We start from the raw sequence: 24,313 nt of genomic DNA on the forward strand, positions 1-24,313 counted from the left end.
CACAGGATTACATTTAAATCATTTTAGTTGACTACTCAGGAAAATAATTATTAAATTTTATTGTCTATGCATTGTTCAAAGTAAGTTTACCTTCTGTTCTAAAAAACATTTTTAAGTCAACAGAGTGCACCAAGGGAACAGGACAACCATGGAGGAAGAGACAAGAGTAATAGTTAACTGCTTATTTTCCTTGTGTCACTTGATGCACAAGTTTACTTGAAGTAAACTTCCACAGTCCCATGAGAGTCCATATTAAATGTAATGTATTTTCTACTCATAAAGCAGCACCAGCATAAATGGCAAACACACCCAGACCAGCCACACACAATAGCTTTCCCTGCATTTGTTCATCTTAATGCTGCAATTAAATCACTTGTCTCTACCAAGTGCTGTCACCAGGACTTTGTTTTCTGACTGCTACAGCAGTTTAAAATTGTTTGTTTGGGAAACAGTACAAATTCTGCAAAGTTTCAGAATGTTTTCGAACTGGGGATAGGGAAGGCAAAAGTATCTCAAAAAAGGAAAAATTTATATAAATCTTCATTAATAAGCAATTTGAACCAATACAGCAATTATACAAAAAAATGCACTGACAGCAGCCACAGCATGTTAAAAGGTTGTAGAAAAATTAAACAGAACATTGGGCAAGAATAGGAACGTGGCTAATGAGCACATTTTCCATCTAGGCTAAGACTATTTCAGGACAACTCTCTTAATTGCAAAAATGTAAAATGCTGCACTTCCAATTGCATAAAGCCTTTACATAACAAGCAGTTCTCTAACCTAGATTACATGTGATTCCTGTCCAAAAACAACAGTGACAACAATCAGAGGCTCTATAGTTTCTGTCCATCTCCCAGGCTGCTTGCACCAAGAAACAACAAACACCACCTTGAGGGTGATGCTGTGCAACAAGTCCCAAATTTAACTTTTTACAGAAAAGACAGCACACAAAATCCCTGAACTGAAAAACGGGAGAGGAAGTCAAGGAGAGGGAAAAAAGCCTGAAACCACTAAAGATTTCTCCATAGCGAAGTCAGATTATCTTTAAGCATTTTGGCAAACTCCACTCGATGATCACTAAGCTATTACTGAGATTGGCTGAAACAGCAGGCCTGCCACTAGAACTTGCTGTGTGCAGATCTTTGATTTTGGAAGCAGATGCTCCAGATGCTGTTTGAGAGAAACCTTGGAAGACCAATGCTGCTTCTGGAAATGGCAATGGAAGAACATCTTGCCACCTCTCAGTTCTTGGTCACAAGACAATTTAAAGAGGTTGACTAGAAGTCATCGCAAAAGCTTTCTCAACACAGCTATTTGATTCATTTCACAAAATGTTTGGCAACAGGAAAGTTCATGGAGAATCACAAGTAAGGTCAGATTTAGTAGCAATGAAGTCCCCTATTTAGTCAAGAAAGGGAATGTGTCTGTTTGGTATAGTCCTAGACTTGCCATATTCTTTTAAGGATTCTGCTTTATCAGGTGGGCTTTTTAACTTTAAAAAACTGCTCCAGATTTCACAGATCATCAAATCACTGTGGCTGGAAAGAACTCTAAGGTCAAGTTCAACCATGAATTTGTTGCTGTTCATTTTTCTTGAGACTAAATGATTGGATCATTGAGGAAACTCACAAAAAATTATTTTCCTATATGGAGATACAGACAGAATCATAGAATGGTTTGAGCTGGAGGGGGCCTTCAGGATCACACATCATCACTTGTGACAGTTCGACCCCTGCCCCTGGCAGGGACAACTGTCACAAGACCAGATTGTTCCAAGCCCTGTTCAGCTTGGTTTTGGACACTTCCAGGGGGGTCAGCCACATACTAACACTCAGAGTGACTCACCACGAAGATCAGCCATTCTGTTTCTCTTCACAGAAAGTTAACAGCTTTCGAGGACAGAACTTATTTCCAACATCCATAATTTCCACCAAATTAGATTCCTCGGTGAAGACAGAACATAGTGGTAAGTCTGGACTAGTGTCTGAAAAGTTCTGAAGTCAGTCACACACGTTTTGACAGAATGCTGTGTGTCCATGTCTTGTTCTCCATATGTGATGTGGAAAAGCTCAGCAAGGCAAGCAGTGGCTTTGCTTCATTCCCAGTGCCTAAAGGGTCTCTTGGGCCAACAAGCCTGCACAACTTCAACCAGGTCCTAATATCAAGAAGTCCAAAATCATTGTTCAAGCCACTTGAAATTTCAATTTATCTGACTTTGAGACCATAGGCCAATAAACCAATTACTAGGAAAGGGAACTTTTATTTTTACTTTTTCCTCCAGGACATTGTAGGTGATAGAACTTGAGGGCATCTGTTCCACATCCACTGATTAGCTGTTTGGATTGGATGTTTGGGAACAAACCCTCCTTCTAGAATTTAGTATATATTCCATAGCAGGACATAAGGCTTCCAAGAAAACCTTCTTGGAATACGTGTTTTTAGCAGTTTACTTATAGATATACTACTTTTTCTTCAAGGAGAGCCTTTCCAACCCAAAGGAATCTTTAATCCATTCCACAGTACAGGTGGTGTTTCTGGTTAGACACCTGCAGTTATACATATAATTTCTGGACTAGTCACTAGGTCTCAGAAGTATGATGACAAATTCTGTCCATTAGAGCTGTCACAGACATTCAAGCTGCTGTGTCTGACTGTCACCACCACCAAGATCATAAACAGTTTACTATTATAGCCTAGCAAGTACTCTTTATATAATTTATTGTTAAACTCATTACATTGTTAAAACTGACAATTACTATTTGATTTTCCAGATGAGTTTTTATAGGAGTTGTTCTTTTATAATTTCAGAGGTTCTAAAACATAGGTTTCCTGTATAGGTAATTTCCTATGAATTTCTGGCTTGCCCTGGCACTACAGAAATCCAGTGTAGTTCCAAATATTATATTTTGAAAATAATGCAGTTCTCTGTTGAGTAAAAATATTTTCTTTATACTTATTTTGTTCCTCTTGCCACACTTTTCTGTGAAAAAACACCTAACACAAAAGAGTGTTTGTTGCTAACCACAGAAATGAAAGTTCTTTGTGATGTTATTTAAATAACTAGATATAAAGAAATTCTAAAATTATATCTTAAGGTTTTAGTTCTTTCATCTGAAAGATGTGATGTATTTCCTCAGGACTGGAAGTGGTTGGGGACATTTTATTTCAACACTCCCACCAGACATCAATGTGCTCTGCGCGTGCTGTACCACATGACATACCTGGTCTGCATCTGGAATGTTGCACCAATGTTTTTTCCTTCAAATGGTTAAATATGTTAACTATGCACTTTTTCTAACTGGTTTTCTAATTGTTTTCAGCATAAACTGTGTAAAAAACCCAACATAGTTCACCCATTACTCTATGAAAAATTAAATGCTCCTCTGTTTCCTCCATCACTATGAATTCAGAGCACGCTCAAGAAGTGTCCCTTCTTTCCCTGGAGCATTTTGTACCACTGCTAAAACTAACAGGTTGGAAGTTCAGGGTCTCATCTCAAGATTTCCTCTGAAGTTACTGGGATTCTGCACAAGCACACAATATCTCTGTGCATAACCAGACCCCAGAACCACACACTGCAAAGCTATAAATACACATCTTTTGCCACGTAGAGGAATATGAACACTTTTATACCACACAATCTGCTATCATCATCTCCAAAAAAATTCTTTACTTAGGAAGAAATTATGGCCTGTGAGGATGGGCAGGCCCTGGCACAGGGTGCCCAGAGCAGCTGTGGCTGCCCCTGGATCCCTGGAAGTGTCCAAAACCAAGCTGAACAGGGCTTGGAGCAACCTAGATCGAGGAAGGTGTCCTGGCAGAGGTGGCACTTTAAGGTCCCTGACAACACAACTCTGTGATTCTGTGATTTTATGATTCATGGCAGTCCTGGGGGTTTGCCCTCTTTCCAAAGAATGGTAGAGATTCTGATATGTTTACACAAAACCTTCAGAAGTATTCAGAGAGTAATGCAAGACCAGCTTATGCACTTAGAAAATATTACTCTTTAGACATGCAACCTCTAGTAAAATTTGTGTTTAAGATCTTTGCCAGTCCAAAAGAAGTTTGCAATCCTGATAACTGCATACAGGATCTTCCTTGAGAACACAGAAAAAAAGAACAAAGATGGTTCTCAACAAATCATTCACTTCTTTCTTATTCTACTGGCTAACCTTCTCCCCACTTTTTTTTTAATCTCACTACACAGAGCAATGTATTCAGGCAGATATTACATGGGTGGTACAATAAGAACTAGTTGTTTAAGAGCTATTTCTTGCCCCCAAAATCCTAGTTCATTTAAGCCCTAGCTTGTACTAAAGGCTTAAATGAATCTATAAATCCACCTTTCCCCAAAGGTTCAAACCTAGCTGTATGACAGACATCAAAGAATGGTTTGGGTTGTAAGGGACCAGGAAGACCAGCTCAGACGACCCTCCTGACATGTTTTCAGTGAATTAAGACCAATAGGAAAGTAAAAACTCTCAGTTCAGGCTGAGAGTATAGGCTTATGTATTTATCAGCTACAGAGTCTCATACTGCTGAACAAAAATCCAAAATACTAGCTGGAATGCTATGAAATTCAGTCTTTTAACAATTACATTCCAGAGTCAGACTCATTCTGAAATTTTTCATTTAGACAGAAAATATTATCCTGTTCCTGACCACAATTCTCTTATGAAACCTAGTTTTAAATTTATTTCCTACACAATTCAGCGTAAGAGTGACAAGGTCTCAACTCTGTCATTATTAATATCCACAAAAGGAATACAGGGTTTGGATCCCAGCCAAGAAAAATCTGTCCATTGTACTGCAGCATTTCTACCGGTAATAGTCTACCTCAAACCTCACAAAAAGTTCAAAAATTAAGGGGGAAAGAGAGCAGTGCTTGGCACAAATACTGGTCAAAATACTATCTAGAAAGGCCAAATATGAAAGCATTTGCTTAACTTGCTAAATAAAATAACGTGCGAGAACCTATCAGAACAGCTTGCTCTCCCCTGAGCATAAGCAGGCCCCTAACAACAGTCCAGTGAAGGAATTTTTTTACATTATCTCTTGGATATACATTCACATCAGGAATGAGTTTGCATCACAACAGCCATTTACATATAAGCACCAGCTTTCATATCAGCCAGCCAAGTCATACCTGGGTTAGAGATGTCAGTCATCCTCCCACATACAGCTACTCCACATTCTCCCCCCCGCCCCAATTCTTTGTCTTACAGAACAGCAACAAAGACAGAAAGGACCAGGAGACAATATGGGACACTCAGGTAACAAGGGATTTGCTTCTGTGCCTGCCCCTCCAGCTTCTCATCTATTTCATGCTTCCTTTTACTTCACACAGCTCTTAAGTTTATAGTGTGTAGTGTTATTAATATCCAATATTGGATGAAAGATAAAATTAATAAAGTCACATTCCAGCTATGGTGCTGATAACATTTCTTCCCTTTTGCTTCAGCCCTTCACCCAGCCAGTCTGCACAAAAGCAGCATGTCACTCCAGCATGAGCCACATCCCCTCATCTGTGACAATCACCATCACCCAGACATCAACTGACAGCTTCACAGCAGCACAGCTCTGGGCTTCATATATATTCAAAATCCAAATAAAAATCTAATTACTTAGAAGCAAGCAAAAATTCACACTTTCCTGTAAGAATACTAACTGAATTTCCATGTAATGCAGAAATTTATTTTTCAATAATGGAAATCCATTCTTTTCAACCAGGATGTCTATTCCTAGGTGCCACATTCTTTTCTTGTTAATAGTATTTTTCTTTCCCCAAAGTGAGTCACTCTGGAAAATGCCATTCGCTTAAAAGAGAAAAATTGACAAACAACCCCAACTGTCACAGAAATGAATGTTCATGCTCAGTGCTACAACTACCACATACCAATAACTTAAACCTCAATCACGAAAGAACCAAATTACTCAACAATAGTAACTGGCCTCAGGACAAGGAAATAAAACTTAAATCTGCAACTGTGAAAATCGTTTCTACTAATACACTGCTAAGCACATGATCTGTTTGGCTTTGCTCTGCTTTGGCTGGGAAGTCTTTCGCAGAAAGACGGAAAAAGTTTTTGATGGCTTATTCAAAAGGAAAAATAGCCATTTATCAGGTTATGTAAAAATCTCATACTTGTGTTGGAAACTACAGTTTGGCAGAACACATTCAATTACCACTGGGTCTTCTAGAACATTAGGTAAAAAATAACGATGGTATAATCGCATTAAGGGTTTGTCTTTGTTGGTTTAAGACAAAGATTTTAGTCAAAGGCCTCATTAAATCTTAGATCATTCTGTGCAGAGTTTAGCTCCACTGTGGGTCTACAAAAACAAGGAAGTACAACTATAATCCATAGAAATAAAAGAAAGATGGAAAGACTTCCAAGTTTTTTTATGCTTAAAAGTAGAAGAACATTTTCCCCTCTTTAACAAAAATTATTCATTAGAAACTATAGCTGTGAAAATGAATTTATTTGTGAAATCAACCCTCAAAATCAGAGTCAAACACTTCAGTCCATATAAGCAATACTGCAAGTTTGTGCTCTTAAGAACATACTCAACATGGCTCAAGGGAAAACATACTCTGAGCCACATCCAGGTGGTGTATGCTACAACCTCCAGTCAGGTTGTAGCACCTCAAAATTACAAAATTAATTATAACCAAGATTTTCACAGTATTTCCTCTTATCACAGAATGGTTTGGGTTGGAAAAGACCTTAAAGCTCCTCTTGTTTCAGCCCCCTGCCAAGGGCAGGGATGCCTTCCATTAGACCAAGCTGCTCCAAGCCTTGTCCAGCCTGGCCTTGAACACATCCAGGGATGGGACTTCTCTTATCCTTCAAAATATTTTTGTCTCACATTCTGCAAATTCAATGTATTCTTTGCATACCAGCCACAATAAAAAATGCAAATAAGCAACTTAAAACAAGGTTGCTTAGGAAAAGCACAGTTTTAGGATGTTTTGAGTTTTAGGCTTTTAAGAGTCAAGGAGCAAAGCTTCTGTACAGATCTACAAGACTGCAATTTTGCAGAAATGCACACAGATATTTTCACTACAGATTAAAGAGAGTCAAGTGTTCATCTGATTCTGGGTTTTGGTGCTCTTCGAAGTTTTGCTTCCACAACACATTTTTGTTTTCCTTCATTTCCCTCAGAGATCCAGTAAAACCCACCACAGTAATCTCCTAGAAGCACAGTATTCCTTCACACTAGGCACATTCAAAAGCCAGAATGACAATTTCTAGTTGCATTAATGACTTGTTTATGGAGGTAGTTAATTACCCATCTCCATCTGGACAGGTGTTTAGCACTGGCAAGACAGGAACCACTCTGCAGGGAATATTCTTGTCTCATAAGTACTATAACTAAATTCATCCATAGGCTCCTTAAGTAAACTACTCTTTATATTTAAGCATTGTAGTTGAGTAAACTGACATCACAAATTATGGCTTCTCCCCTGACAAAAATATTGAAAGGCAAATAAAACTGTTTCAGAACTAATTTGATCATGACATAGAACATCCACATATAAAATATGCCACTCCTATAATGAATTCAATTCCATGCTGAACATATTTCATAAATTTCTCTTTCACCTTGTATGGGTCAAAAAGTCTGCCAGACTTCAGGAGTTACTTAGTGAATGGGTTAAAATACAGATTTTCCTTGCAGATGTACTAAATAAAATCTATTTATTTCAGGGAAGGAGCAGGAAGCTAAAGGTGAAACGATACAAGGAACTAAACAGAAAGCACAGACACCCTTTCCCCTTCCCTTATTTTACCTATAATGTATCAATAATAAAACAAATATAAAATCTTAAAGAAAAATGCACAAAAACATGACAACTTCACAGAACTGGTACTCTAGTAGCCTGCTGGAGGAAACAGAACACCCAGAAAATGGAGCTAGCTAACCAATATTTCCAGACAGGCAGTGCACAGCATTGCCTTTTCATTCCTTTAGTCTTTAAACACAACCAATCAAAAACAACCCACAAAATTTAACTGTTAAAAGGAGTTTCACATGCCAAGCAATGTAACTCCCCTGCTCTGCTGAGCATGGACAATGGTTAAAATTAGTGATCTGATGTTTGAATACTCCCACTCCAAAATATGGCACAGACATCTGGCAGGACAATGAAGGGGAAACAGTTAATGTGTTATTCAGTAACATGTAATTTATTAACAAATGCAGCTTCAGATGGATTTAATCCATGAGCAGACCTGAAAAACAGTTTTTAAGAAAGAACAATAGAAAGCCAAAGAATTTGTTGTGCTTTATCAATGCACTTCATCCCAACTTGCAATGCAGCTCAGTTTCTCCTATCCATGTACTTTCCAACCTGTCAATTATCAGACATCAAGTTTAAACCTTTCATAACATGGCATCCAGTGTATCTGGAAACAAACATCACCCTTTTTCCTGATGTATCCAATCATTTTCATGAGAAATCATGCAGCAAAACACAACAGCCTGAGCCCTTTAGTGCAGGTATTTTCAAAACTATGAAGAATAAATCCCTTATGGAGTTGTAAGTTGTAGGTGTTATTTTAACATCCCATATTAGTGCAAAAAACCCTAATCATTTGAGTCATTAATGATACAAACTCTGCTCTGCCATCCAGAAGGAGGACCATCAAAAAGTTTAAGATCAAAAAACCCCAGAATTGTTTGTGCTGGAAGGGAAAAGCTTAAAGGTCATCCAGTCCCACCCACTGCCTTGGGTAGGAACACCTTCCACTATCCCAGAGTACTCCAAGCTCCATCCAGCCTGGCCTTGGACACTTCCAGGGATCCAGGGACAGCCACAGCTGCTCTGGACACCCTGTGCCAGGGCCTGCCCACCCTCCCAGCCAGCAATTCCTAATTCCCAATCTCCCATCTGTGCCTGCCCTCTGGCAGTGGGAGCCATTCCCTGTGTGCTGTCCCTGCCTGCCTTGTCCCCAGTCCCTGTGCAGCTCTCCTGGAGCCCCTTGAGGCCCTGGCAGGGGCTCTGAGCTCTCCCTGGAGCTTCTCTTGTGCAGGGGAACAGCCCCAGCTCTGCCAGGCTGGCTCCAGAGCAGAGGGGCTCCAGCCTGGCAGCAGCTCCGTGGCCTCCTCTGGGCTGGCTCCAGCAGCTCCACGTCCTTGTGCTGCTGGAGCAGGGCTGGGGCAGCTCTGCAGGTGGGCCCTCAGCTGAGCGCAGTTATCTGTGAACACTGTACAAGAAGTGCAACAGCCCATAGGAAGAAGGTACCGAACCTTTAACTCACAGATTTTGGACTGTTTCTTAGACAGCATGGATGGTCAAGCATCTTTGTCATTTGAAAAGTGCTCAAAAATGAACTTGAAAAATACTGGTACTTTTTAAAGCTGTTTCACATTTACAGCTAAAATAAAGATTAGGTAGGAAATGAACATTCCTGTTGACACTCAATTATAAGGTAAAAAGTAATGGATTTCTTGCCATCCACTAGTTGAAATTTATAGGACTTTAAGAAACAGTCAAACATAGCTGGTTTTGCTGCTCAAGTTTTTTTTTTTACATAGCTGATTATTGAGATTTTCTAATTATAAATATTTTCTATCTCAATTTCCATTTCCATAATTCTCTAGAGCCAAGAATAATTTGGAAAGTAGGAAATACCTCCTTCTCAGCCATATAAAAATCCTTTTTTCTAGCCCTAATACTTGCAAAGTACCAACTTTCAAAACGTTGTTACAATACATCAGCTTGCTTCTTGGTTTCCTTTAACAAGCAATTTCCCTTAAAGAATTAAAGAAAAATCATTTTTGAGCCAATAGATTTTCTCTTCTCTTTTATAATGGGTTATTTGAAGCTGCTCAGGTTTTGGAATATCAGGATAAATGTCAGGGAGATAAATCACCAACACACCTCGTGAAACTTGCTGCTGCACTCTCAGTAAACAAGCTGAAGCATATGGTTACAATTAGGGTTTGTATGACCACAGAAATCAGAAGCTGTAGTCATGAACCACAGCCTCGCTGTGCTGTGCACTGATGGTCCCTGCTCCAAACAGCTGACAGGCTACAGAGAGCTACGGCACAGCTCCCTGCACAACACAAGCCTGGGCAGTGCCAGGAAGACCTCACAGAAAACAGGCTTTACAGACTTTAAAAACACAGAAGCCTCCACAATGTTAAGTACGAAAAATGTTGTCACTGTCACAAGGGCGGAGTGGTGGCAGTCAAGGGTCACCAGGAACATCAGCCTCTCCAAAAATAAAAGAAAAATTTACAGTTTCACTGAATCTCAGAACAGGTAAGAGTGGAAGGGACCACAGTGAATCATCTGGTCCCAGCTCCCTCCTGTAGCAGGGTCATCCCAGAGTAATGGATTGTTGTCCAGATGGGTCTGGAATACCCCCAGCAAGGGAGACTCCACACTCTCTGTGGTCTGTTTCAGTGCTCAGTCACTGCACAGGGAGTCCAGGTGGATCTGCCTGGGCATCAGTTCCTCTGGTGCCATTGCTGGATCCCACAAAGCAGAGTCTGACCCATGCTCTGACACCTCCCTGCAGATACTGATGAATCTCTTCAAAATCAATCAAAGATTTCTCAGAACTATCAAGCCCAGGAAATGACAGCATAATTTGCTCTTCTGGGAAAGAATGCTTTGCTGTCACTACCATCAGTGCATGTGCAAAGAGCAAAGCTCAAAGAGCAAAGCCCATGCTATCTGTACAGCTAGTTCTGATTAATGGTGGTTTACTTATCAAAATAATGTTGGTGAAGCTAACAGGACTGATCAAGAATTTTGTGGAATCTCAGGATGGTTTGAGTTGAAATGGGACCTTAAAAACCATCTCATTCCAATCCCCTCCTGCCATGGGCAGGGACACCTTCCACTGTCCCAGGTTGCTCCAAACCCTATCCAGCCTGGCCTGGGACACTCCCAGGGATCCAGGGACAGCCACAGCTGCTCTGGGCACCCTGTGCCAGGGCCTGCCCACCCTCCCAGCCAGCAATTCCCAATTCCCAATCTCCCATCTGTGCCTGCCCTCTGGCAGTGGGAGCCATTCCCTGTGTGCTGTCCCTGCCTGCCTTGTCCCCAGTCCCTGTGCAGCTCTCCTGGAGCCCCTTGAGGCCCTGGCAGGGGCTCTGAGCTCTCCCTGGAGCTTCTCTTGTGCATGTGAACAGCCCCAGCTGCAGAGGAGCTCCAGCCGTTGGAGCATTATTTCTTAATTATACTACAATTGTTCTGATTTCAGATCCTTGTCATTCAAAGTCCCAAGAGTTTGGTAGAGCTGGGGCCAAATGCCACCAGAAGCACTACTGCTGTAGAATCATTCTATACTCTCACATCATTCAAATACGCAAAGATAAATTGCATTTCAAGAAACAGAACATACATGACACCGTGTATGTCAAACGAAGTGTCTAAGAGCTTGACATCTAGTACATCTCTGGTCTGCAGAGATACCAATCAGACACAATGTATTTCTGTACCAACCTGCTTAAGGCAGAAGGTGAGTTTTTGTCATAAAAACTTGAAAACTCTCAAAGGCAATACTGAGGCACTGCTCAGGCAGCAGCAACTCAATTTCAAACCAGCTTCTGTGGTCCTGGTAGCATCCAAGCACAGATTTTGGCTAGGATGAAGCCACTCTGGCACCAATTTGCTGTGCAGCTTTTGTAGACTGCCCCTGCCACAGCTACATGACCAGAACACTCAACTATTTATTCTCAAAGTACTTGTGCTTGAACTGCAGTCACAGACTTTGCTCTGTCAGGCACATTGTCACAGGAACTAAGTAAAAGATTAAAGATCACAAAACTTCCTCAATCTTCCCTTTCAGACAGGGGAAAATATCATAGTTACAGCATCAAGAGGATGACACTTACAGACTGTAAGCAAGAAGGAACATGAACAGACAGAACTGGAAAAGAAAGCTCAAATGTACATTTCCATTGTGGTGGGTATGAACAGGCAATTAAGCATTGACTAAGTACCAGAGACAGACACCAGATCTGTGACACATCACAAAAAGAGTCCAGAAAGTAGAAGCAAGCAGAGTGAAGCATTTGTTAGCAGATGTAAAGGTTGGTGAAATCATAAGAAACAACAGATACATTGTTACTATCTTTTTGCGTCTCTCTACTTTGATATATTTTTATGTAGATATTATAAATCAGGCTACACAAAATTGAAGAGGAAAAATGTATTAACAAAAAACACTAAATATTAATAAACAGTTTTCTTGTAAAATTAAAAATTATCATTCAAATGCTTTTATTAACCAGAAATTAGCACCAAAAAATTAGAATAAGTTATAGTGTATATAAATCACAGATGAACAACAGGAGTGTGATACCTTCAAGTATCCTAATGCTGAACAGTATAATGCAGAGTAAAAGACATACTTGCCTGATATAACATCATTAATGGCCAGGAATATTTCACCAGTTCCAACCAAAGAATACAGACAGGAGAGAAAAAAAGCCATCGCTGACCTCTATACACTGAAAATGCTATAACAGTATGTTTGTGTGGCAGATTAGTTATGATGATGACTTGGGTGATTAACGAAGCTGAATCTAGTTACTGACTCCACTTTAGTTCCGTACAGATACAGAACTGTACCCCTCACATCTATAAACACCCCAACAGCAAAAACCAAGTCAATTAGATCCCACTGTTGCTGTAACTCCTTACTTCTGCCAGATGCATTAGTGCCTGGAGTTGTTTTTAATAGCAAAGTATAAACTGAACCAACTATTTCAAAGGAAACTATATAAACTGACTTCTTTTTCAGTAGTCTTGAGTAGCACTATCATTTCCCTGTCTTAGCACATCATCTGCTTGGCAGTTCCTCACGCTAACAAGGATTTTATTTTGCAAGCAATAAAATGACTAATTAAAAAAAAAATTCTTGTCCACAAGAAGTTGTCTCAACTTAGTTGACTGTAGACTATGAATTGGCAAATGTTAAGAAATCTTAACAAAAAAGAAGAGGGAACTTAGAGCCAACAAAAAAAAAAATAGGGTTTGAGGGTAAGTTGGTTCAATGTGCTTTGTGAACCAAGAATAATTAATTTCTGGTTTCCAATAAATGAGTTTCTAATATCTAAATTCTACTGCCATGCATATTAATGTCATTTATGCTTCACAACACTGCCCCAGATCTAGCAGCACTTTACAATTACTTTGCACACCTACTGAAAGACCACAAAGACAAAGCAAAGTTGACTCAGTAGAGAAAAATCTCCTTTATGAAGGCACAAAAATAAATACCATTATTTTTCCCCTCCTTCCAAAACTACCATTGTTTCTTTAATTATTGGAGCATAACAGAATTGGCAGGACAATCCAATCCAGGTATTTTATATCCAGGATAGAAAAAGGTCCTTGCATAGACGTAACCTGGATCCAGTCAGAAGCCAAACCCAGAAGTAATTGGTGTAAGGATGTTGGCTTGTGGTTTCAGAGTTAAGGAAGCTCATGAGAGGAAGAAAAACAGGCTACGAAGGATGAGAAGCAGGAGAAGGTTAACTGTGGGAAAGGGTAAAATTCTGCTCATATCATGTATAATTATGACTCCTCCTGAATCACAAGGAAGGAAAAGGAGGGTGGATCTAAAATACGATGCTTGTAAGAGTTTGCTGATCTCCTATTACAGTGCAAGTGACTACAAAATAGGAATAACACTGTACATGATAATTTATATGACTGTGATATCAAGTAAAATAATTAACAAGTACAATAATTATTTTAAGTCTCAAAATGTCATATTAAAGCCACTTTTTTTTTTTTAACCAAGCTCCTATTTCCTTTCATCCCAAGTAGATTGTATTTAGACTATTTCAGTAAACTTGCTTTAAGCATTATGTGGTATTTAAAAGGCACTGAGCAACACAGAAGTGAGTTTTCAATTCTTCCATTCTTCTTTCAATCTCTATCATGTAAAGATTACAAAACACACAGAAGTAAAATACAGAAATCACATCAAAGTTTCACACAGCTGTTCATTGCTCAAAATTCCCTTTTGCTCCCTAACAGACTATCACCTCGTGTTGCTGCATCTTCATTGGTGCTGCGCTCCATGTATGTACCTGAGGCTACATGAACCAAAGTATTGATTTGATAAGAGTTAATTCAGAGATAAGACAGGCAAATATGCCATTTACTCTACAATCCTACTGTGCCCATGTTTCCCCTATAGTCCAACATCATATATAGGCAAACAATTTTAAAAAAAATCTCAAGCAACTGTCTGGGCATGGATAAAAACAGAAAAATATTTCTGTTTTTTAACAGGATGTGGTACTCCTGTTTTCCCTTTTCCCAGGCAGGAAATTAGAAAGCTCTTTAAAAAGGTTCCTCTTCTTAAAGCCTTAAATGAAGACACTTAATTTGCTGGGCTAAGAGATGGCACTTCAGGTACTCATGAAAGAAGCAAGAAAACAAGCGTAGGCGTATGCCAAGGTAGTTGCTAAGGGAATGGTTCAAGAGCAGTGAAGGAGGTGGGAGTGTAGGAAGAGACAAGAACAGATGTAGGCTGAAATCTTAAGAGTTTGCATTAAGAAATGGAAACTTAATATACAACGAGTAAAAAGTCATGGGAGATATCATGTAAGAAGTGTTACAGACGGAGGCTCAAGTGGTGGCAATATGGATGGATTTACAAATCAGTTAAGTAGCCAGAAGAGGGGAAGAAGTGTTTTGCCTGTGGCATCACTGAGACAATAGAGAAAGACAATAGAGAGATCAAAACTAATAATAACGTAAGTAACAGCAATTACTCAGGTATTAATATGTACCAAAATATGCAGTAAAAACTAAAAAACTACAAAACAGATTCTGGAAACTGCTTCAGAAAAGCATGTTAAGAGCAATTTCCCCTTGCAATTGAAACGCAGGAAAAGAATATACCTGATAGGACTCTCGAATAAAACAATTGCTCCTGCAAGGAACAATTTAATTAATCAGGCGTGTGTGTAAGTGAATCGCAAAGCAAGCCACTACTTTTTGCTGGGTTTAGGTTAGGGACACAAGCCAGGCACGGCCCTGGAGGGTGTAGCCCGGAGCGCAGAAGGAGCTGTGTGCAGCAGCCGTGCGCTTTTACTGCCGCCGTGAGGAGGGACGCGGGCACTGCCTCCGACTGCAAATTCTGGCAGACCCCTTGCGGCCTGAACTTTAATATTCCCTCAGGAGGCTGCCAGTGAATTGATTTCACAAAAGAGCTAAATAAATAGTATCGGTTTTAACAGTAACTGACTTGCAAAGTGTTCTCTAGTTTATCGGGGAGTAAGAAAATAATATCTACCTTTGCTGTTAGCACTGTATTATGTTTTATTCTCATTCAGTGGAAAAGAAAAAACCTCCAGGACAGATTTTTATACACCAGTAAAACACATCTGGTGTGGGGAAGGGAGCAGCCACCAACCAAAACAGAGTGTATAGTACAACAAAAATGAGAAACCTTTTTCTGAACAACAAATGGCATCAAGTCTTCGCTATTCTTCAGGCAATATTTCTCTACAGTAAACAGTCTGGGAAAGGTCAGAATATAGTCATGCTTATCAGGAAAAAACATTAGTCAACTTACTGGGAAAGGCACAATATCTTACAAAAATTCCTATATAGGTTTCTCCCTTACATCAAAGAACCCTCCTAGGAGGGACCCCTTGGGACCACCTAGCCCAGCCTTTTGCTCAAGCAGAGTCACAGAGCAGGTCACCACATGCACAGAGTAATTGTAAAGAATAAAATCTGTACATAAAACTATTCCTTGCAACATTTTAAGTAACTTGAAGTATGTGATTCATCAAATAGGGCACTACTTGGTTGGTTGAAGGTTTTTTAATGTGTCAGTAAGAAAAAAAACAGGGGCTAGGTGATGCTTTTACCATCTGCTGTCCTGCAGGTATAATTACTTCAGATTCTAACACATTTCAAGATGGGCCATGCAGGCCTGTGGACAGCTTTTTTACACTGGTATCACTTGCTGAAAAAGAAATGGGCTACAGGTGTGTCTGCAAGAGAGGGCACACAGAAGGCAATACTTCATATGGTCTGAAGTACAATTTATAGAAAATCAGACTCACTTGCCACCCCAGATGCAATTCCATAGAGCAGTCCTCCTCCATCTGTTTGCTGCTGAAAGACATGGGTCCCTGGAGGAGGGCTTCTCTCTTGTCTAATGAAATTATACAGTAAAGTTTTCACAAGTCTGCTGGTGTATGGAAGACTGGAAATAAAAAGAAATACAAAAAACTTCAGTTGACTCACAACTCACAAAAATTAGCTAGTGTTTGGCATTAAAGATGGTCAGTAACTCTCTCAGTGCTGACCAGACTGGAAAGGGAAAGAACACCAAGGTCTTGCCCATGCAAAGCTGCCCAGACTCCAGCAGGGGTCTGAAGGAGCATCTTCCACAGTAGGATAATGAAAACTGCCTTTGGTTTTTGTTTTTTTAATACTACTTTTAAATAAACCATTTAGTTTGTAGAATCATTGTATTCACCTCAATACACCAATGGTAAAAAATATTTATGCAATGGAAAGAAACTCTGTATTTTTCCAGTTTTTCCTTCATGTTCTAGTAACACAGTACAGGTAACAACAGCACCTCTCCACACACACAATTTTTTTGTCTGTGTGTGCAGCTCAGAACTAATGTTAAACAAATTTTCATACCTCAAGGATTCCATAAGTCTAGGAATTTGCAAAGACCAATGAAACAAACAACCTCACATCAGTGAATCTGAAAATTGGCGGTAGAATTTGTTTGGTTTAACTAAAAGGTTACAGTATTTCCAAAACAGAGTAGCATTTCCACAAAAGCAAACAGCTGGCTCCCATTCTCATTTGATTCAGAGCTGAAAAGAAGGAGATCTATTAGGATGGACCCTCTGACCATCTGCAGAAGCCCAGAAGGTGAGGGGCTAATGTGTATGTCTGAAATACCAAGAGCTGCGTGGTGTGGAGCCAACCAAGGATTTTTGGGAATAACAAACAAGGCCTGTTGGTAAAAACACAAGAGATGGGATGGAGAAGGGGCCATATGGAGGCAGGGCAGCCTTTTCTGGGACACATCTACTGGTTGTGGCTCCTGCAGAAAAGCACAACCCAGCTCAGCACAGGTGCAGGGATGGAACTGAGAGGGATCGGGCACTGTAGTGGGGAACGAGCCCATCCGAGACCCCAAAGCCTCCAACCCATTTCCAGATCTGAAAGAACTGCTGCGAATGAGAATGACTTGCACAAAAAGTGGGAAACTTCTCCCCAGGGAGTGGAAGATTTAAATGTGCCCCACAAAGCCCAGGGCCCCAGGACATCCCATTAACTGGACCGACACTGGAAGCAGGACTAGAGATCTCTCTCTTTTTTCCTTCCTTTCTCTCTCCTCTTCTTTGATCCAATTCTTTCTGTGTCCCTCTCTTTCTTCCATTACAGCCACCCCACCTTTATCCAAACCCCACTGTGCTTAGTCTGGGGTATCAGGGACAAACACACTGTTTTCCATGACAAGTGTGTAATTTACTAATAAAACTTGGCAGATCCTCTGACTTTTGTAATTTCTTTCCATCATTAACATCTACAAATCCTGGGTGATTCCTTCTCCTTAGGGGTGAGATGCCACACAAGTACCCCTCACATTGCTCTTGATTCACAGCCACCAAATTCCCATATCTCTCTCCAGAGGTCAGGCTCCTCCTACTCCCAAATCAGACCTCTTAGACCACATACTAAGTCTTCCTCCAAACATTCCCCATTTTTCCCCAAACCCTTGATTCCTCAGACCAGAGACTGAAGTACCAGGACACCCCACACATCCTGATGTTCTGGTTCTGTCCTCCTGATGTTTCAGGCTGAAGTCTGCCCTGTGCTCCAAGCTGGGTGTCCCTCCTTTCCCTAAATGTCGGAGTAGTATCTGTCTCTTAAACCTAGTAGAAACTTCAGGAAACCAGAGAATAAATACATTTATGAGAAATCTGCCCACATGGAACTTGAAGCTGAAAGAGGATGAATGGGAGCCTGACTAAAATGCATGTAAGCCACCGTGAAAGCACTTGAACACAAACAACCAACTTGCCAGAACAAGTGGTATTACTCACAGAACCAAGTCTACCCCTGGCTAAGTGTTCCCTTCAGCTCAGCATAGCATGTGTCTTCATCTTTCCAAGGACTTGATGGCAAGAAAGTGCTAGCATTTCTGAGGGACCTGAGTTCTCTAGGCTACAGTGCTACAAGACTCAATGCTGAATCAAAAAAACATCCTGAAAAGTAAACACTGTTTTAAGCTAGTGAAACTACCCTCAAAATATAATAACTATTTCCAAATTAGTTTTACTGAAGTCTGGGCTGTGAGATTTCCACCCAAATCCCTCCAAGAGCCTTTACAGATGTTTGCTTTTGTGATCTCTTTTCTTTTGAGCAGAACAAATTTTCTATCAAGATAACATTTTGCTGCCTTCTGTTTTCAGGCACAAACAACCTAAAGAAGTCACCAGCAGCGTTTGCTTTGCCCATAGGCAGCACCCCAGAGCAGGACGTACCATCGACCGTGCATCAGGTATCTGTGAATGATGCTCTCTCGCAGAATCTCTTTGTGGAATAATTGGCAGGAGAGGAACACAATGAGAGTTGTCACGGCTTCCAAAGAAATGCTGTATGTAATATCTCTGCAGAATAAAGGGAAAATTACAGAGATTAATCTACTGTGTTGCTTACAAGGTGATTTCCAAGAATACTTGGCAGCTTCACCTGAAGTTATACACTGTGTGACACAGAGAGTTTCGACTGGGAACATGTAAACAGCGAATTCAAGAAACTCAGAATAATTCCATACCAAAAATGGGTGTTTTTCTTAGAAATAAGCACTTTTTTCATACACCAAAGGACAAAACAATGTAAAAAGAGGTATTGCTCATAGCACTCAAGTTGCAATTGATAAATTGTATTTCTTCCTCAAAATAATAAGTATCTCTCAAAAGTGTGTCCTTTGTACTATTAAACAAAACTGTCACACAACCATTATGCTAAGTGAGGGGATGAATGTCCAGCTAGTCCAACACAGCTCCATCTGCCAAGAAAACTGGATCCCTTTGAGAAGAATGTAATACACAAATGCCAGCTCAAGTGTACAAAATGTTCAGGGTATCAGGATACCGCATACATTGGCCAGTTTTAAATGGGATTTCTGAGGTAACACAGAAGTAGAAAGTTTCAACCTATTACAAGATATTTAAGATAATCACAAAGAATGAGTGCAATGCTTAAATACAGACATCAAGACAGTTCAGCAGAGTTCATTTAGAACAGGCTGACTAGGAAAGGCTGTGCAGCAGAACAGATGACAGGCACACTATTAAAATTATCTTTTGCTTTCCATTCCCACCTCTGCCTCTAATGACTTTGTTATAAATCTTGTTTTTTAAAAGAGAGAGAAAAACGGCATTTGCCTCCTTAATCAGTAACAAACTGCAGACTGCAAGAAACCTTTTAAAACACAATGAACTGATTTGGACATGAACCACTATCATTCTTACTTTCAACCAAAGATAATTTTTATATCCTCCAAAATGAGGTACTTCATTTGGTGCAACAGCACCATCTTGCAGTTTATCAGAAATACTGTTATGAAGTATTGTAATTGTTACCACAAGTCCTTTTAATGCTTCTCCCACTGTAACTATTTAATTTTCACAGTATGCTTCACAATCCAGTATTGCTATGGTTTCCCTGCAACAGTTAGCAAGATTTTCTGACCTGGAACCTACTGAAAATTCAAAATCTGTTTAATACTGTCAAACGTAAATATTTAATAGTACCTCTATTTAAGATTTTTTAAAAAATAAAAATACCAAAGAACAAATCAACATCAATGTTGTTTAATCAGTGGTGCTAAATTTTTCTTTGTTACAATGTTGCCTTCCAAAAGTTTTATTATCAATAGTTAGAAAAGGTATAAGCATAAAACTAAATGCTTCTTTGAAAAAATGATGACTTGAAAACTACAGTGCAACTTCCCAAAGCAAAACAAATTAACCCCAGAAAAGACTAGATTTTCACTAGTCTCAGGATCACAGCTGTTGTGGTCCTCACTAAAATACACAGGATTCTATTTAGATTAAATCAGTCTAATTTTTAACACAATCAAATGGCTTAATACTCTCAAGTGTGTTGCCAGATATGTTGTAAACAGCATGCATTTCAGTGAAGTGTGAAAATAAGAATTTCACGCATCACAATGCACAGACAGCTTAAGTTAAGCTCTTCTGCAGCAGCTCCAGGCCAGAGTTTCTCCAGAGTGCAGTTATTTACCCAAAGCCAACAGCAAACTGGAATCACAATTTCCTGGATCATAATCCATAGAACTGCACCAGCTCTCATACAAAAATGTTTTTAAAAATGAAGGTTGTGCATATTCACTGTTTTTTATTTTCTCTCACTTCATTTGAGTATTTGAATCCCAAACATTTGAAGTTTTGGGAAGGGTTGGGAAAGGACATACTGCCTAAGTAACATTTTCCTGAAAATCATGATGTCCTTTTGAATTATTTTTACTCTCTGCAAGTTACCTGACTTTTTGCCCACTCCTGAGGAAGTTCGCCAGTGTAAATGCTGATAATTAGATCAGGCCAGAGGTTACACTCTGATCTAGTTCCACTGCAAATTCATCTGAGCCAGAAGCAAGCCTGCACTAGGAACAGTGCCTGCTCCCTCTCCAAACCAGAGGAGCTGTGCAATCCGCCACCCACACACATCCAATCAAAGCAAAGAGGACTTATATGCATACATATCAATTATCAAAGTTCAGTCACCAGAAAAAAAAAAAAAATAAAAAGAAAAAAATATTTTTCTATCAAAATAAAAGCAACAGTTTGGGGAAATACTTTTTTGATATTATAAGAAAAACATTCAGGAACTTATTATGACAAAGGCTGAGCATACAAGAACAATGTCTCCTACTCCAAGGTGATTAATTAAAAGGGTAATAACTTCATGACATACTACAGCATGCACTGGGTCAGTATTCATAGAGGAAACAAATTTCGGGGTCTAGTACACTTTTTCTCAATTTCAATCATTCAATCATTTATTCTTATTACAACCCACACAAGTAGAATAGCAAATTTGAGGAAACATTACAAAATAATTTTCTGTTTTGATAAGAATCAGCATTAAAAACCAACTAAGATATTACTGTACTGTACTAAGGAAAAAAAGTCTGCTTTCAATATCCTTATATAACCCAGATTAAAAAAAAAAACCAAAACAGAAAGGTAAATTCAAGCAGTCCGACGAAGTGAGTTATTCTCATTTTCTCTAAGTTCAAAACCCAGACAGGACACATATAACTGTAGAAACACTCTACTCAGACATGTAGAATCTGTTCAAATTAAATCTGTTCTGTCATAATCAGAAGCAGGGTCCTGATATCTGCAGTAACACCCCAGATCCAGTGGCCCTTAATTTATCCGCACAAGGATAAAGCTTCAGAGCAAAATTATTTTATCCACCATGGGTCAAATATATGGTTCTCTGAAACTCAGGCATTTCTAAAGGATCACAAGAACTACCAGCACCTCTTTCAACTTCAAAGAACACATTGTTTATTTATATTGAGAGACTATATAATAGAGGGTCTTGGTTTTGATTTTTTTTTTTATTCAAAGCTATCAGTCATACAGAATGACTTTACATGGAATTTATGCTGATCTTCAACTTCCCCTGAAAACTGTTTGCTTGCAGATAAGGAGGAAACTAGAAATAATGAACTCATGTATCAATTACATGTCAAAATTATTTAGCTACTTCTCTCAGAAAGTCAGAACAACTACATGTTGTTTTGAGCTTCTGTGGCTTTTGGTTTTTTCTTACTTCTCAAGTGTCTTGCAAAACAAATAAAAAATCCACAGATAGAGCTCACATTCTGTGTAAATAGGCTTCATAAAGCAATGTACCCAAACATGCAGAAGTCTTTTCGTTCTCTTCTTTTGGATTTTCTCTTTTGGATATTCATTAGTTATTCTAAATGTTTTCATTTTATTCTCTCTCCTTTCCAAAGGGAGATACATTCCCATATCAGGTAGACAAGTTGGCAGATACTACAGGTCTGTCTCAAAAGACATCTTGAGAAACACACATCTTTCACACAGAAAGAATCTGAGATAGACTGAAGTCCAGAACTCACAGGAATCATTTCTCTCCTGCATTTGGGTTCTCCTCTTATCCCAGGCAGCTGTCCTCCTGGTACCATACCTTGTATGCAGTGACATCCTTGGACCAGATGGAGCAGGCCAGGTTCTCCCATGTGACACCCAAGCTAAAATTGATTTCTGGCAACAAACCTTATACATAAACATGTATTCTCTGAAGAAAAGACACATCATATTATATCTATCTGATATTATGTTAAATTATGGATTCTTCATAGAATGCAGAGCTCCAAAATCCAAGATTCCCCAATACTAGCAGAACAAATGTGTGTGTGTATAACACGTTTGGTGTCTACATTTCAATGAAAAACTCATACATCAGTTCTTTCCTTCCAAAAGCAAATGATGCCAGATCATTTCAATAAAAACTTTTAAATTAAACAATGAAGGAGTTGTATGATTTATAGTAATCATTGATAACAACATATTAAATCAAAAGACAAAAATTAGAATAACAGAATTATTTGGGTTGGGAGGCACCTTGAAGCTCATCCAGTCCCATTGCACTATCCCATGGTGTCCCAACCTGGCCTTGGACACTTCCAGGGATGAAAAGTTCACAACCTCTGGGAAATAAATTCCACTGAGTCAGACCACATTCTATTTTAATCTGCTTTGTCAGGTAGAGATCCTGGGCTCCTCTGGGACCTCTACAGCTGTTTGTCTCTTTTCAGCTCTATGTATTTAGACATACAGTAGTACTGCTTTAGAAGAAATTGGTGCAGTACCTAATTCTTCCAGGATATGGGCTGGAGAGAATATCACTCCTCTTCTGGTCTTCCACCAAGAACATACATTTTAGTTGATTTATTTTATATATTAACTTTGGTGGCAAACTTGTAAATTAGAATAATCAAATCCTAGACTAGTTTGTGTCAGAAAGGACCTTAAAGCTCATCTAGTTCCACTCCCTGACACAGACAGGAACACCTTCCACTAGTCCAGGTCACTTCAAGCCCCATCCAACCTTAGCCCAAATACTGTTCCCAAATGATGCAATCACCCCACACAGAACAAGAACTATGGTCCTGTTAAAACCACAGCTCCCCAGTATCCTGGCATCTGCTTTATCCATTCAAAACCACGTGGATGACCTCCTATCAGCATCACCTACCAAGAACTTCAACAATCTACCTATGTGTCACCATCCTGCTGCTGCTGGCTTCTCTCCAGGGCCAAGCACCGCTCACAAGCGCTTTCTGTGCTCCCAATCATTCAGCTTTGTTCCCTGCCTGTGAGAGAGAGGTCTGTGACAGAGGAACTGAGGTGAAGCATAGAGGCACCATAGAGCAAAATCTCAGCTGCAAACTCCAATTAACACTCTGAAGGCACATGCTGTTGTAAACACTTTAATTAGTCAGTGAAATGCAGCTATTTCTATATCAGCACACAGAGGCTGAGAGCTCATAAATTATTTCACACCTACAGAGCAAACAGCCTGAACAGTCAGAAACCAAACTCCAAACTTCAGCTCCCACCCCTAGACCAAGCCCCCTCCCTGTTCAAATATTTTCCTGAACTTTCACCCAGCCAGAGCTGTCTACTCCGAGTATTAAAAGGTTAAAAGGTAACCCATTTTCTAATTTAGGAGAGTTGCCAAAAGGGCTGATTCATACAAAAAGTCTCAAATCATACAGGAACCAGGTTTCATTTTCCTGCTTCCTGAGGGCCCACCAGAAAGGTGAAAGAGGAGTCACCACAGAGAATAGGATCAGTTTTGAAAACTGAAAAGCAAATACAATATCTGGCTATCAGTCTCAGGATACAAGTACAACAACTCAAAAAGAACATAATCTTTCCTCTTGGAAACATTCCTAATTTTACACTCACTGATGGCACACATGCACTGTGGCAGCTGATAATGCTCTATACTCATTACAGCTGACTCCAGACATTTGGGAGATGTTCCAAGGGGGCACTCAGCGAACACTCACTGGAAGCAGAAAACATCTCTGATATTTCATACTGCATCTTCCCCATGCTGGGTATTCTGAACTGGAGAATAGGGTGAGGAAAAAAATATCCCAGAATGGTTTGTCTTGGAAGGGGCCTTAAAAATCACCTCATTGTACCCCCTGCCATGGGCAGGGACCCCTCCCACTAAACCTCCAAACACTGTCCAGCCTGG

At 39.7% G+C, this 24,313-nt stretch overlaps 1 protein-coding gene across 13 annotated transcripts in view; it reads right to left on the reverse strand.

The window, feature by feature from the left end:
* DYM (dymeclin) overlaps window positions 1-24,313 on the reverse strand; it is a 209,718-nt gene that overhangs the window by 149,587 nt on the left and 35,818 nt on the right. For all 13 annotated transcript variants that reach the window (XM_085566103.1, XM_085566101.1, XM_085566102.1 and 10 more), the window contains 2 exons: window positions 18,520-18,645; window positions 16,066-16,208 (listed from right to left, as the gene is read on the reverse strand). In XM_085566103.1, the coding sequence (XP_085422229.1) occupies window positions 16,066-16,208; window positions 18,520-18,645 (269 nt within the window). The remainder of the gene's footprint in view (window positions 1-16,065; window positions 16,209-18,519; window positions 18,646-24,313) is intronic.

The sequence above is a fragment of the Lonchura striata genome, chromosome Z (genome assembly GCF_050655825.1).
Source record: "Lonchura striata isolate lonStrDom1 chromosome Z, ASM5065582v1, whole genome shotgun sequence".
NCBI classification, from domain to species: Eukaryota; Metazoa; Chordata; class Aves; order Passeriformes; family Estrildidae; genus Lonchura; species Lonchura striata.